At 39.7% G+C, this 16,768-nt stretch overlaps 1 protein-coding gene across 5 annotated transcripts in view; it reads right to left on the bottom strand.

The window, feature by feature from the left end:
• cep135 (centrosomal protein 135) overlaps positions 1 to 16,768 on the bottom strand; it is a 116,258-nt gene that overhangs the window by 96,801 nt on the left and 2,689 nt on the right. For 4 of the 5 annotated variants that reach the window (XM_073064623.1, XM_073064622.1, XM_073064621.1 and 1 more), the window contains exons 2-5: positions 13,044 to 13,193; positions 10,333 to 10,523; positions 6,431 to 6,598; positions 3,449 to 3,590 (exon numbers count right to left, since the gene is read on the bottom strand). In XM_073064623.1, coding sequence (XP_072920724.1) covers positions 3,449 to 3,590; positions 6,431 to 6,598; positions 10,333 to 10,523; positions 13,044 to 13,156 — 614 coding nt within the window. In that variant the 5' untranslated portion in view covers positions 13,157 to 13,193. Of the gene's footprint in view, positions 1 to 3,448; positions 3,591 to 3,889; positions 4,047 to 6,430; positions 6,599 to 10,332; positions 10,524 to 13,043; positions 13,194 to 16,768 lie in introns of those variants that run through there. The other variant, XM_073064625.1, reaches the window with a different exon arrangement.

The raw sequence follows: 16,768 nt of genomic DNA on the forward strand, positions 1-16,768 counted from the left end.
AACCATTTAAACTACCTACTCCCCATCAATCTGCACCCGGAACATAACCCTCCAAAGCTCTACTACCCATGTACCTATCAAAACTTATCTTAAACGTTGAAATCAAGTTTGCATGCACCAATTGCACTGGAAGATCATTCCTCACTCTCACAACCCTCTAAGTGAAGATGTTTCTCTTCATGTTCCTCTTATTTTCACCTTTCACCCTTAACCCGTGACCTCTAGTTGTAGTCCCACCCAACCTCAGTAGAAAAGCCTGCTTGCACTTACCCTATCTATACCCCTCATAATGTTGTATACTGTACCTCTATCAAATCTCCTCTCAATCTTCTGCCAAGGAATACAGTCCTAACATATTCAATCTTTTCTTATAATTCAGGTCCTGCAGACCTGGCAACATCCTTGTAAATTTTCTGCATTATCTTTCAAACTTAGTTACATTTTTCCTGTAGGTAGGTGATCAAAAGTGCACACAATACTCCAAATTAACATCTTATACAGGTTCAACATAACATCCCATCTCCTATACTCAATACTTGAATTTATGGAGACCAATGTGCCAAAAGCTTTCGTCACGAACCTATCTGTGACACCATTTTCAATGAATTATGGACCTGTATTCCCAGATGCCTTTGTTCCACAGCACTCCTCAGTACCCTACCGTTCACTGTGTAAGACCTACTGAATTGGTTGGTCTTACCGAAGTGCAACACCTTGCTCTTGTCTGCATTAAATTTCCACTGCAAGCTCTGATGATCTTCCTCACAGCCCACTACAACACCAATCCTGGAAAATTTCCTTTGCATTCACTCTCCCACTCCTACATCCTAGTGTGGGACTAGTGGTGTTCCACAGGAGTCAGAAGTCTGCAGAAGGACTCAGACAGATCGTGAGAATGGTGAACTAGGTGGGAGATGGAATATAGTTTAGCGAAGTAGAAAGAATAAAAGCATAGATTATTTTCTAAACAGAGAAAAGTCAAAAATCAGAGGTGCACAGATACTTGGGAGTCCTTGTACAATATTCCTTAAAGGTTTACTTGCAGGTTGAGTTGGTGGTAAGGAAGGCAAATGCAATGCTGGCATTCATTTCAAGAGGATGAGAATATAAGAGCAAGGATATAATCCTGAGGCTTTATAAGGTACTGTTCAGACTGCACTTGGGGTATTGTAAGTAGTTTTATGGCCCTTACTTAAGTAATGATGTGCTGCCATTGGAGAGGGTCCAGAGGAGGTTCATAAGAATGATTCCAGGAATGACAGGGTTAATGTGTGAGCAATGTTTGATGGCTCTGGGCCTGTACTTGCTGGAGTTTAGAAGAATGGTGGGGGGCGGGGGAGAGAATCTCTTGAAATTTATGGATGTAGGGAGGATGTTTCCTATAGTGGGTGAGACTAGTACCAGAGTTCACTGCCTCAGTCTAGAGGGACATCCATTTAGAACATCAATGAGGAGGAATTTCTTTAGCCAGACAGCAGTGAATCTGTAGAATCTGCCCAGCTTTGTATCTTATTTATATCCTGTTGGAACTGAACAACTCTCTACACTATTCACAACACTACCAACTTCATGTCGTTCAAAAATTTACCTACCCCAACCTTCCACTGCTCATCACAAAGAGCAGGGGACACACAAGAGATCCTTTTGGAACACCACCAGTCACTCACCTGCAGGAGGAATACGCTCCATCTACTACCGTCCTCTGCCTTCCATGGGCAGGCCAATTACAAATCCATGCAGCCAAGTTCTCAATAATCCCATGCCTCATAACTTTCTGGATGAACCTACCATGGGGAACCTTGTCAAACACCTTACTAAAATCTATATACACCACAACCACCACTCTACTTCTATCAATTTGTTCTGGTACTTCCTCAAAATCCTCAAGCACAACCTGACCCTCACAAAGCCATGCTGACTATCCCTAATAAGACTATGATTATACAAATGCTTGTAAATCCTATCCCCAAGAATCCCTCGATTGTTTTGCCTACACTGATATAAGACTCAGTGGTCTATAATTCCCTGGATTATCCCCAATTCCTTTTCTAAATGACTGAACAATATTTGCCATCCTCTAATCCCTTGGTATTACTCCAGGGGAGATGTGAAGATCAATGCCCCATTAATCTTTCCCTTCATTTCCTGTAGTAACCTGAGATACTCAACATGCTCCAGAACATTAGCCTGTTCTACGCTGACCTCTATTTGTCAAAGTTCCTCTCCCTGGTGAGCATTGAAGCAAAGTGCCCCCAGACGCATTTGCCCTCTTTATCCCTGTGAAAGATGTGCTTTTAGGGTTACTGTTTAGAGATACATTATGAAGAATTAGACATGATAGAGCATGACAAGCTAGCTCACACATGTGGAAGATACAGTATATCCTTGTACCATGTGGGAACCTTATAATGGTTTCCAGTTTTGTAAACCATAAGTGTGGTCAGCTGGAGGAGTTTGAAACCTCTATTCCATCAGTGAGGCTCAGGTTTTGTAGATACAGTCATTTTTCAGCTCAAAGAGCATGCAGATAGTTCAAAAGACCAGCAGGCATCTTATCAAACAACTGATAATCTGTTCTGACTATGGTGCTCCCTACAATGTGCCACCAGAATCAAAAAACCACAACAGCATGCTACACAAGAGAGTGAAGCACAAAGGAAATAGCTATTGCAGTTTTTCCAATAAAACATTCATATTTCTGTAATCAGACATGATTCCAAGATAATTTTGTCTTACTGTTGTCAGGGGCAAGAATCTGCAGAGTAAACGATGCTTGAATGCAGACGGCTAAAGATCCCTTTCATTGCCTTGATGATGATTGGGAGTAGGCCAATAGATCACAAAAAATCATTATATTCTATCTGTCCTTTTCACATCAGGACTCTCGCATGGTCAAGCAGATAATATAATTGTTGATGTAATAGAATCAAGAAACATAGCTGATACTTCTAAACCACAACCAAATGTTGTCAGTATTTGTCCTGCATCAGAGTACTGACATCACATGGAAAGAAGTCAATTTATAGAAACAAGAACTAGTAGCATGTACAAATATTTACAATATTGTAAGTATTTCAACACTCTCCTTTTCACTCACATGAAGGCATGTTACCAGATGAACTACAGGTGATGCCAGGTTCTGTGTGCTTGACTAACCATACTCCTAAAAATTATGTAGCAACAAAACACTGCTACTAGTCCTTTCTTTTGATCTGAGCTATCACAAACTCTGTGCCTCTTATTTTACAAATTGAATTAAGATCCTATTCATTTACCCAATTATATAAATTTTATCCATATTATTTTGTGACAATCAAAGGTTCTAGCTTAAAACTGTAACTAAAATCAAAATCAAATATTGTATTTCACTACCTTAATAATGGGTAAATAATTTATTAACTATAATATTTAAACAGACATGGCTTCACTAATTACAAATTATAAATACCTATCATCAGCTACATTCAATAGGTCCAGATGGTAAGGATCTTCAGTCTGAATTTGCGGTGCTGATGCAATCCCTGACGGAGGCACTGCCTGATCAATTTGCATTCGCTGTCGACGAAATGGTATGTTTCGCTTTTTGCCACCTGCAAAAGTAAAGTAAATTGTTCCGCACTGAGAGTAAATTCCAATATTAAAATCTAACCTTATTTTCTTCAGACAGCATTATACATACATTCCATACTTGGTTGTAAACTAAAATTGGTTTGCCAGGCTTTGTTTCTCTGTTTCAAGTGTGCAGTTTGAAATAATTTTATTCAAATAAAATAAACTGCACCAACACTGATTAATTTTGACATTTCTACTGTTTCATAGCATTTTGACCATGATTTCAATAGACTTCATCATTAAAGCAGTATTTTAAAGTTCCTGGTAACTGGCTTACATGGGTCCATTTGTCCTATGATGTCACTTTATGACCCAGCCTTCTGTGATGCAATAGTTTATCAACCATTGTTGACGCTTATGTTAATGTGTTATCGGCAGCTTGAAATTTCTTCAGAAATGCCAGCAATTCCACACAGAATAGTCATCATTTATTTCTGTAATAAACAATCACCATTGTTAAGTTCCAAATTTATGAAGAGCTAATGGCTGCAGAATTTCTAGTTGTGCTCTGACTTTAGGCACTTATAGAGTTCAGCTATGGAACGTTAATTTCCTAGGCTTCTCAAAGTAAAAATTACTCTGGCAGATATGGTGTTGAACTTGTGTCAGCTTAGACATAGTTCAAGAGTTACAAACCTATTCATTTGGGAACAAAAATTGCCCCAAAAAAGCATGGTATAAGGTCCAATAAATGTTTATCATTTCATGAAGCTAATTCTGAAAATTAATTTTAATGTTTTTATTTTAGTTAATAAAAGAATGGCTACATTTTAATAGTACTTGGTGCTTTTGAATATCTAAGACTGACAAATAGAAGTCTTTAATAACCACTAAACTGGGAACTGGGTTTAACTGGATTTTAATTGGCTATTAAATTAAATCTGTGAGCTGAGCTTGCCACACATGAATAGTATCTTGGGTGAAATATGTGAGATTAAAACACCACTTTCAGAATCAGTAAGAGAAATAAACTGACTTTACACAAAATAAAATTTGCCAACAAAGAATTCTATTCCTGCATGAATTAAACAGGAGTACAAAAAGATCATTTGGCTATTAAGCCTACTCCCTTCCTACCTGCCTCAACAACTACAGCAAGGTTGCACTCATCCCCATAGCCACCAAGTGCCTGGAGAAACTGGTTATTCCCACATTAAGAATGTCATCCCTGCTACTCTGGAGCAACACTAGTTTGCCCATTAGAGATGGAGACTGGGTTGTTGGTGTTATCGACCAAGGTCGCCATCTCCATTGCTCTCCACATTGTATTGGACAACTAGAGCATAAGGACAGCTGCACCAGAATACTTTTTATTGACTACATTTCTGCTTTCAACACCATACTCCCCAACATGGTGCTCATTAAACTACACAATTTGGGACTAGCTACATCAATTTGCAGCTGGTTTCTGGACTTGCTTACCAATCACACCCAGACTGTCAGACTAGACAAATAGGCATGAACTTCCCTGACCAGTGCAGCACAGGGATGTATAATGAGCCCACTCCTTTACACCCATGACTGTGCCCCTGCTTCTGCTACCAACTCCATCATGAAATTTGCAGATGACACCATTGTGATTGGACTAATTACAAATAACAAAGAAACAGCATACAGAGAGAAGGTGCAGAAACTGCCTGACTATAGCCTTTCACTCAATATCAAACAAAGCAAAGAAATTATTATCAAGCTCCACTATCCATAAACAATGAAGCAGTGGAAAGGGTCTCCAGCTTTAAGTTCTTGGGACTGAACATCACAGTGGAGCTCTCTTGGGCCACCTACACTTCCTTGATAGTAGGGAAGGCTCAGCAGCACTTATACTATTGTCGGAGTTTAAAGAAAGCAAACCTTTCCCAAAAGCTACTGGTAAATCTTTATTGACCTGTAACTGAGAGCATACTGACCTACTGGATGATAGTATGGTAAACTAGCTGCAACAAGATCAACCAAAATGCACTTCAACGAGTGACCAGGACTGTACAGAACATAATTGGAACACAACTACCAGATATGGAAACCAGCTGCAACTCATGAATGACATCTACGACAGGCTCACAAAATTGTAATGGACTCATTCCACCCCAGTAATCACCTGTTTAATCTCCTACCATCCATCAGGAGATACAGCAACATCTTTGCATGGACATCCAGACTGAAAAACAGCTTTGTCCCCAGGACTGTCGTGCAACTGAACAATGCGCCATTTTAGAGTTGTTTGTTTTTAATTCAGTTGTAACTTCGATCTCATTCTAAATTTAGTTACTGTGTTTTTATGCTAATTTGCACTGGATGAAGTAGCACTGCAATATCATTGTCCTCAACAATGACAATAAAGCATATCTATGACATCAACCAGTCAACAGCAAAATACCGGTAAAGCAGCATCTAAGAACAAGGAATATTTCCAATATTTTCAGTTGTTATTTCCAAATCAATTTCTCCTTATCACGAAATTCACCGGTGAAGATAATCAACCACTCCTCATCTAAGGCAGTCAGTTATGAACTATTTCCTATATGGCTCTGTCATGAGGGATGCATTAGCCCAAAATGAAAGTCTAAAGGTTTGCAGAGGGCTTTCTATGGCAGTATGGATAATGCATATATAATATTTTAAATGATGGGACGCACAAGAACTTAATGACAATGTCAGCTGTATAACTATAATCTAAAAATCACATTATATTTTGCAATAGCCATTACTCTAATCCATATGATCTGCTATAGCCTAACACATTATTCCACACTGAATTACAACAAAATCATTACACATGCTTTAAAAATGAAAACAAAATTGCAAATAGCAGCAATGTTACCTGGAGTTTGTACCACTGCCTGCAGGTTTTTCTCTTGTAGATGCAGGATCTTTTCAGTCTTTGCTTTACTTTCCTTCTCCAGAGATCGTACTTTATGTACATACTGGTTATTTAGGAACTTCAGATCTGCAGTGTCATGTTCCAATTTTCTAATGCTATATTTTAAATCTTTAACGTAGAAGGAAATAAAATAAATATGCATCTTACAGTACAGTTACCAGTTTATGTCAGAAAAAGCCAAGAAACAGTGGAGAAATTACATGGCAATTTGCAATCTTCTTATTGAGCAGTTTAAATTTACTTACAATTCAGGTCTTAAATACAAAGTTATCATAGGTTGATAATACAAGAGTGTTAAACTGGCTAAAAGGTTAATACAGGCAGTCCCCGGGTTACGAACAAGTTCCATTCCTGAGTCCATCTTTAAGTTGGATTTGTACGTAAATCGGAACAAGTATATAGACAATAGACAGTAGGTGCAGGAGCAGGCCATTCGGCCCTTTGAGCCAGCACCGCCATTCACTGTGATCATGGCTGATCATCCACAATCAGTACCCCATTCCTGCCTTCTCCCCATATCCCTTGACTCCGCTATCTTTAAGAGCTCTATCTAACTCTTTCTTGAAAGCATCCAGAGAATTGGCCTCCACTGCCTTCTGAGGCAGAGCATTCCACAGATCCACAACTCTCTGGGTGAAAAAGTTTTTCCTCAACTCCGTTCTAAATGGACTACCCCTTATTCTTAAACTGTGGCCTCTGGTTCTGGACTCCCCTAACATCCGGAACATGTTTCCTGCCTCTCGCGGGCCCAATCCCTTAATAATCTTATATGTTTCAATCAGATCCCCTCTCATCCTTCTAAATTCCAGTGCATACAAGCCCAGTTGCTCCAATCTTTCAACATATGACAGTCCCGCTATCCCGGGAATCAACCTTGTGAACCTACGCTGCACTCCCTCAATAGCAAGAATGTCCTTTCTCAAATTTGGATACCAAAACTAAACACAATACTCCAGGTGTGGTCTCACCAGGGCCCTGTACAACTGCAGAAGGACCTCTTTGCTCCTATACTCAACTCCCCTTGTTATGAAGGCCAACATGCTATTAGCTTTCTTCACTGCCTTCTGTACCTGAATGCTTACTTTCAGTGACTGATGAATAAGGACACCTAGATCTCGTTGTACTTCCCCTTTTCCTAACTTGACACCATATATCCGGTATTATTTAGCGTCAGTCAAACTTTTGTCTTAGTATATATTTTACCTTTCTATGTATATAAAACACTTAAGAAACATATGTATTCCAATAATTAAACCACTGCATTGCTTAGTAATAATTGTAGCTTTCATCAGGGCAGGACCTTTCACATGCTCCATTATTCTCACTTTACCCTTTAAAATTGTTCCAATTGTTGACCGACTGTAGCCTAATGCCTTTCCAATTATCGATGACGTTTCACCTCTTTCCAAACGCTTTATTATTTCCACTTTGTTTTCAATCCTGATCGCTTCCCGTCAACGGAACAGAGACAATGCGGGCGGCAAGTCTTGAGCTCCGCCAGGTCCTAAGGACCACTGCACTGAATTCCCCGGGTCCTAAAGTCCACCGCACTGAGACAGGTTAAATGGGACAAGTGGGGGTTGTGCTGGGTATGGGTATTTGATCCTCCACAATATTCCGCGTGGGAATTTAAACTGGAGGTGGCAGTTTTTTTACGAGATCAAGTTGTGAGCTCGACATCAACCCGGCATGGATTGAAGAGCGCACTCAGCAGCGGTCTGTCACTGGATCGAACTCCGAACGTCCGTTCTCGAGCCCGGCGCTGATCTCACTGCACCACCAGCCGACCGGGGGGGGGGGGGGGGGGGGGGGGGCGGGGGCGGTGCGCAGGATCGGGTGAATCTTGCTAAGAGAAATTTAAGCCAAATACAAAGTTACACACTCAACAGTGTCAATGGTAACAACTTAAAATGGCGGACGGTGTTCTCCTTTCTTGGTTCATAAGTACGAGTTGTCTGTAAGTCAGACGTTCATAACTCGGGGGCTACCTGTACACTACAACATCTTTTTGGCCATGTAACTTAATAGATGCTTCCTCCACAAATTACAGCTAATCTGTAAAGGGAAGTCTGAAATAGAACTCCAAAAATCGTGATCTAGGACGTTCCATATTTTGTGGGTGGGATCACATGCTTATATTTTCCCAAGAAACATAGGAATTATTTGCATGCTACTTTCTATTCAATGTGAAACTGCAGAACCATTTGACAGTGCATAAAAGCTTGTTATAAACACCATTCAGGTGCAAATCAGAATTACTGTCAATTAATCAACTATACTTGGATAGTAACACAGCAAAATCTCTTTAAATTATGTTAAATATCATTGCTCCTTTTCACGCCTTGTGACACATCAGGTGGCATTTGTGCCTTTTCCATAGCTTTTACCATTTTTTTATGAGGTAGAGTTGCTAGCTCGACGCTCAACCTAGCACAGAATCAAAGTGTGCAAGGGGCTGGCTGGATTTGATTTTGGGATCATTTGCCTCGAAATTCAGTACCAATGTCACTACACCACTGGACGGACTATGTTAAATATACTTCCAAAAATATATATTCATGGTGCATAACACGAGGAAATCTGCAGATGCTGGAAATTCAAGCAACACACACAAAATGCTGGTGGAATGCAGCAGGCCAGGCAGCATCTATAGGGAGAAGTACAGTCAGGACTAAATGAAAGAAGAGATAGTAAGAGATTTGAAAGTGGGAGGGGGAGGGGAGATCCAAAATGATAGGAGAAGACTCACTATAGGAAGGATGTGGAAGCATTGGAAGGGTACAGAGGAGATTTACCAGGATGCTGCCTGGTTTAGAGAGTATGCATTAGGATTAGAGATTAAGGGAGCTAGGGCTTTACTCTTTGGAGAGGAGAATGAGAGGAGACATGATAGAGGTATACAAGATATTAAGAGGAATAGACAGAGTGGACAGCCAGCGCCTCTTCCCCAGGGCACCACAGCTCAGTACAAGAGGACATGGCTTTAAGGTAAGGGGAGGGAAGTTCAAGGGGGATATTAGAGGGAGGTTTTTTACTCAGAGAGTGGGTGGTGTGTTGAATGCACTGCCTGAGTCTGTGGTGGAGGCAGATACACTAGTGAAATTTAAGAGACTACTAGACAGGTATATGGAGAAATTTAAGGTGGGGGGAATATATGGGAGGCAGGGTTTTAAGGGTCGGCACAACATTGTGGCCAAAAGGCCTGTACTGTACTGTGCTGTACTATTCTATTCTAAGACAGGAGGGGAAGGGATGGATCTAACAGCTGGAAAGTTGATTTGCAAAAGGGATACACAGCTGGAGAAGGGAAAGGATCATGGAATGGGAGGCCGAGGGAGAAATTCATGATGCATCCTTTCTTTTGATATTCCCATGGGTACTTGGAGTCAAAATACATGACCAGACCATGCTGGTGTCTGAACAGGCAGCATAGAATATTTTTAAAAGCTGTTAAAGAGATCAATCATCTGTAGCATAGCACTTAGTATGAAGTTTTTACAGCCTGGGGTGTTCCGGAGTTCAATTCCAGTGCCTTTCTGTAAGGGGTCAGCATGTACTCCCCATGGAATGCATGGGTTTTCCCTGAGTCCAAAGATGTACTGGCTAAGTTAATTGGTCATTAGAAATAGTCCCGTGATTAGGTCAGGGTTAATCAGGTTTGTTGGGGGTTGCTGGGGTAGTTGGCTCGAAGGGCCGTAAAGGCCTACACTACTCTGTGCCTAATTGCTAAATAAATAAATATACATAAGACAAAATTAACTCCATTTCAGTATAAATAAAACAGTAATATTGCTACATAAATACTTGCAGAACGTATGCAAGCTCTGCATGCAGATGAATACCTTTGATCTGCTGATCTGATTCCTCTTTTAATCTCAGTAATTCCTGGTGAAGCTTGTTGTTCTCCTGGACAAGACGCGCATTCTCAGTTCTATATGGCTCAAGCACAGAATCCACGTTCTTGCTCTCTTTTTCTGTTTTTCCAGATGACAGTTTGGCATTGCGAAGGCTTTCTGTAGTGTGTACTAAATCACTGTAACATAATAGCACATTGTTTAGAATGGTACCTATGCCCCTAATATTTTCCAATTTAATCCACTAGCTTCCATGTTTACTAAGAGCCAGGATGCAATTTTTAGGATTTGCATTTCATCAAGGCACAGATTTAAATGTTAATAAATTAAAATTATCGATAAGCAAGTACCAACAAGTAGACAGTGTTAGCTGACCTATCAATGCAGGTTACCAGTAGATTAAATATAATAAGTGTTTAAAAATTTTGTGTGGTTTGCGAAGATAATATTGTCTCTGGCAACATGCACTTTTAAAAATGTCTCACCTATATTATTATTAGAAATTGTATGATGGCATTCAACAGTAACCAGAAGTCATACGTACCCTAGAACATGCTCTTAGAGTAATACCTTGTTCAGATCTTGGCCTGCCCTCGTTTCCTAATATTCTCTAAGCAACCACGCTCGGTAATAAGTTTTCATTCCATTCAACCTTGATTGCAAAGATTCACAATTGCAGCAAACGTTTCTTACTACAATACTAAATGACTGCCCACTAACCAAGAAAAAAGATTTCTAAAATCTCAGGTTAAACAACCTCTGCTCTCAGAATCTTTCACTTTGATATTATTATTATTATTCTTCCACCACACTCCAGTGAAAACCAAAGGTTCAAAGATTCAACCTTTTGATCCTTTGAAAACTAAAATAGATATTTTACAGTAAAGGTAAAAAAAGGTCCATACCCAGAATATCTACAGAAGCAAACTTCTTGATACAAGCAAAAATATAAGAAAATAATCCACAATTTGAGATCACAAGTCGTCATTTATGCTGACTAAAGCATGAGATTTAGAAAGGCAGAAGCCAGAGAGTAGTAGTAGATGGTTGCTTTTCCTGATGGGTGACCTGTGATGCGTGTGTGGCATAGGGATCAGTGCTGGGTCTGTTGCTGTTTGTCATCTATATTAATGATTTGGATTTTCAACTATATCAGCAAATTTGAAGATGACACCATGACTGGAGGCATAGTGGACAGTGAGGGAGGCTACCAAAGCCTGCAGTGGGATCTGGATTAGCTGGAGGAAAAAAGGACAAAAATGGCAGATGGAAGTTAATGCAAATATGAGGATAATGCACTTTGGGAGGATAAACCAGGGTAGGATTTACACAGTGAATACTAGGGCACTGAGGACCGCAGCAAAGCAAAGGCATCTGGAATGTGGTGTCATAGGTAGATGGGGTCACAAAGAGAGCTTTTGGCACATTGCCTGTCATAAATCAAAATATTGAGTATAGGACTTAATATACTTCAGATGTTACGCTGAAGTTGTATACGATGCTGCTGAGGTCGAATCTGAAGTATTGTGTGCAGTTCTGGTCACCCACCTACAGGAAAGATATAAAACTGAAAGAATACAGTGAAAACGTACAGGCAACATCTATGGAAAAGATCCAACAGTTGACGTTTTGGGCTGAGACCCTTTATCAGGACAGAATGAAGTGTCCTAATGAAGAGACCCAGCCTGAAACGTCGACTGTTTACACTTTTCCATAGATGCTGCCTGGTCTACTGACTTCCTCCAACATTTTGAGTGTGTTAAGTAGGTAAGGTCTTTATTCTCTGGAGCATAGGGGAATGAGTGCAGATTTCAAAGAGGTATGAGGGGTATTTTTTAGGGCAAATAGAAGCAGGTTTTTTCCCACTGAGAACAGGTGAGCTTAGAACTAGCATTCTTACATTAAGGGTGAAGAGTGAAATATTTAAGAGAACCTGTGGGATAACTTCTTCACTCAGCTGAAGTGGCGAATGTGGGTTTGATTGCAAAATTTAAGATAAGCTTGGATAAGTACATGGAAGGAAGGAGTATGGAGAGCTAAGGTCCAGGTGTGGGCCAATGAGACACACACTAGGTGGGCCAAGGGGCCTGGTTCTGTGTGGTAGTGCTACATGACTCTAACTCAATAAATTTGCAAGATTCAGTCAGAATGACAAAAACCATAAGAAATATGGGGCTAATCAAAAAGATGGTATTATTGCACAGAAAACCATTCCAGAAAAACTTGCAAGCCCGAATTCAGTCACGTCCCGAACAAGGGCTCTATAAATTACTCTGCTAACCTTTATTCAGAATTCAGGAACATAATCACATCTTCATAAGTTGGATACTCATCTACTTCTCTAGCTCCTTAATGCGGAAAATGAAAAGAACTATGTCCTGACACAATAACTCCAATTTTGCTGCCCTGTTCCTCCTAATGAGACAAGATACCCCAGCTATAAACTTTAACTCTCACTTTTTCTACTTCTTCCTGTTTCATCCACCTTCTTCTCCCTTCTGTTTTCTCATGCTTTTATTTGTTACAATCCATGCCACTGTCTCTGCATCTCCCAACACTTCTTAACCCTATTCCAACCTTCTTTAATTTTCCTTGAACTAAAATGTTTTAATCCTTATACTCATTGTAACATTTTTCTGGGTAGAATAAAATCGTGAAATATATAGAGCAACAAAAAACAAAGAGCTATTTACAAATACCTGAAAAGTTTTTCCACCAGTGGGAGTGTCTCTATCCCAAGGGGCTGCCTATAGCCAAGTTGATCCAAACGCTTCCGCAGGTTTACAAACTTTCTCTCTGAAGAGGTGGTCATGTCAAGAAATGCTTCACTGCAAATTCAGGTGAATTTCCTGGACATTGAAACAATTAGGAGATATAATGCTATGTTCTAGCATTTCCAAATCAGAAGGTGAAAAACATTGCAGGAATATAAACCTTAAGGAAGAATACAATATTGAAATCAAATGCAACAAGGAAAGAAACCACACTTCCCAGGTTCAAGCTTAATTACCATAGAGAGAATTAACAAATTACAGTAAGGACATGACATCAAACTTACAACAATTAGAAGTGTCTACAGAACAAAGGGGGACAATTACTCTAGAACACTGGCACACAAAACAAAAATAATGGTCCAGGAAAACTAAACCCATTTAATTTAAATGCTTGGTGGCTAGGAGCACTCAATCAACTTGTAGACAGATTAATTACAAGAGACTCTATAACAGGAGCTAGTTTTTACAATAATACTAGACATGTTTACTCTTTTCCATAGAGGCTTCCTGGCCTGCTGAGCTCCTTCAATATTTTGCGTGTGACAATGCCCAGGATGTCATAGTGACTAAGAGATTACAATTAAACAAAGAATTTGATATTTAGTTTTCTCTCTACAGTAGCAGAAAAAGTGGTGAGATACCAAATTATGGTAATTCACAAGTTTTGTGCACAGGCCTTGTCAGTACAGGAGTCTGAAGACTCAGAAAACAATTCAGAAACAGCTTCTTCCCATCTACCACTATGTTTCTAACTAAACAGTTAATCTCTTTTTTGCACTGTTTCTAGAATTTGTAATTTGTGTTGTTTTCCTTCTCCCCTAACCAGTCTAATTTGTTTCCTTGTTTACAGTTCTTATCCTAGTACCCACATTAACTTCATTAATTCTATCCTTGCACAAGGGGATAGAACCACATACAGTCATCCCTCCTTATCCAAGTTCCGCATGTGCAAATTCAACCAACCGCGAATCGAGAAAACCCGGAAGTGCTCTTCCAGCCCTTGTTGTTCGAGCATGTACAGACTTTTTTTCCTTGACATTATTCCCTAAACAATGCAGTATAACAACTATTTATATAGCATTTACATTGTATTAGGTGTTATAAGTATAATCTAGAGATGATTTAAAGTACTGTATAAGGGTGGATGTGTGTAGGTTATCGTGGATCGGGATTTTAAAAAAAAGTTCTCCTACTAAGTAAGTTGGAACAGGTACATCCGGTATTATTTAGTGTCAGTTAGTCAAACGTTTGTCTTAGTATATAGCATATATTTTACCTTTCTATGCATATAAAACACTTAAGAAACCTATGTATTTCAATAATTAGACTACTGCATTGCTTAGTAATAATTGTAGCTTTCATCGGGGCAGGGCCTTTCACATGCTCCATTAAAATTGTTCCGATCGTTGACCGATTGTAGCCTAACCCTTTTCCAATGACCGACGGCGTTTCACCTCTTTCCCATCGCTTTATTATTTCCACTTTATTTTCAATCATGATTGTGATTATTTTCACGAACAGAAACACTGCAGATTCAGAGGTCCTCCGGGTCCGAAAGACCACCGCACTGAGACAGGTTACATAAGGTCCGGGGTACTACTGGGTCCTAAAGTCCACCACATTGAGAGGTTAAATAAGGGACTTGAGCATCCGCGTTTTTTGGTATCCATGAGGGGTCCCAGAACCAATCCCTCACAGATAAGGATGGCCGACTGTACCTAGGTTTACCAAGATCTCAAATATAAGCAGCACAACCAAAAAAAATGAAGTAATATTGATAGATTAATAATTCAAAGCTGTAACAAATGGAATTCAAAACAAGCAAAAATCAGTTTATTGATTTAAGAGCTTTAAAATAGGACTTTAAAAGCTAACCACAGTTGGTGATGGAGGTGATTAAAGTTGCACATAGAGGTTAATAAAATATGGACTAGAATACAAAGAGGTACATGTTATACAGTGCAGCTTAGACCACACCCAGAGCATTATATGCATCTGGCTTAGATATTTAATACAAAGGCTTTGGAGGACATGCAACATACAATTACACGCAGGGGCAAGAAGGTTAAAAAGCGATTTTGCCTGAAAATTTAAAGATATGAAAGAGGCAAGGAGGATGCAGAGAGCAAGATTTGTTTTTTTTTACAGCTACGTGAAATCTGAGCAATGGCTTTAAATGAAGGCTCCAAGTGCTTGCAAACTTTTTGCAGATCATTGATAATTTCTTAGCTTTTGAACAACACTACACTTCTTCATGGCATGTCCATTTTAAAACAAAATGCTCTTTCAACCCAGCATTGATACTGCATATTGAATGGTCACTGATATTCAACTTTAATTGATTTTCTCTCCACAGATGCTGCCTGACTTGCGTTGCAAAACTCCAGCACTTTCAGCATCTCTCTGCTTTTCAATGATGGCAAGCTACCCTCGGGACACAATGGTGAGAGTGTTCCTTCAACTGCTTCAGCAAACCACTTCAGACAACATTGGGAGCAGACTCAATTTTTAAATGTTGTATTTGAGGTAACTGCTGTGCATGCATTTTTATATCACATTTTATACTGCTGAAGCAATTTCCATAACATCTTCTCAGAAGAAAACAAAGCAGCTGATAGACAAAGACCTGTTCTGTTCTTCTGCAGCTGCCCTAAATGGCATTTGGTTTGTATCAAAGTCTTACTTATACGTTATGGAAACAATACAGCCTCTGTTTGCTGAAATCTTGTTTGGCTGTATCATACAATAGGAATACGACTATGAAAACAACAATAAAAATACTCATAGATCTGTAACAGTGGTTTAGTTACCGTAGATTCCGGACTACAGAGCGCACCTGATTTTTAGCCGCTGGCACTAATTTTAGAAATAAAATAATTTTTTTAAATGTAAAGGCCGCACCGGATTTTAGGCCGCACCGGATTTTCGGCCGCAGGTGTCCCACGTTGTAATATGAGATATTTACACAGAAAGATATTACACGTGAGGATTTTTTTAACTTTTAATTAAATCCATATGGTAACAAAAACAAATACATATTGCAAATGCTTTTTTTCGAACCGTGCCCGTACGCGGCTACTTTTAAATATACGTTGCGTATACTTCTTTACTGAACAACATTCCAATATCTCCTAACGACTGGTAAAAAATATATATACTGCAGCCTACCAGGAAAAGTTATTGATACCTTTAACTTAAAAGCAGAGTTCGCTCGGATCCAAAGCCGCTCGCGTAATGCCGCTCCCCCCCTCCTTTCCGTTTCATCGCAAACGGCATTTAAAAGCAGATTTCGCTCAGATCCAAAGCCGCTCGCGGAATCCGCTCCCCCCCTCCTTTCCGTTTCATCGCAAACGGCATTTAAAAGCAGATTTCGCTCGGATCCAAAGCCGCTCCGCCGCTCGACCCCCTCCTTTCCGTTTCATCGCAAACGGCATTTTCCCACAAGACGCCGCGAAACCGGGTGTGTCGTCATAGCATCCCGCGATGTAGTACAGAAAACAAATATAGTTTAAACTAAGAGGGTAGGTAGCACAATGCTTCGAGTGTTTTCCATGTTGATGAGGGTGAGTACAAATGACTGATTTACAATAATTTAATTGTGAAAGTGCGCTTGATTTATCGTACAATTTCATTGGACCTCTGTGAACTAC

This window comes from Hemitrygon akajei, chromosome 13 (assembly GCF_048418815.1).
Source record: "Hemitrygon akajei chromosome 13, sHemAka1.3, whole genome shotgun sequence".
Classification (NCBI taxonomy): Eukaryota; Metazoa; Chordata; class Chondrichthyes; order Myliobatiformes; family Dasyatidae; genus Hemitrygon; species Hemitrygon akajei.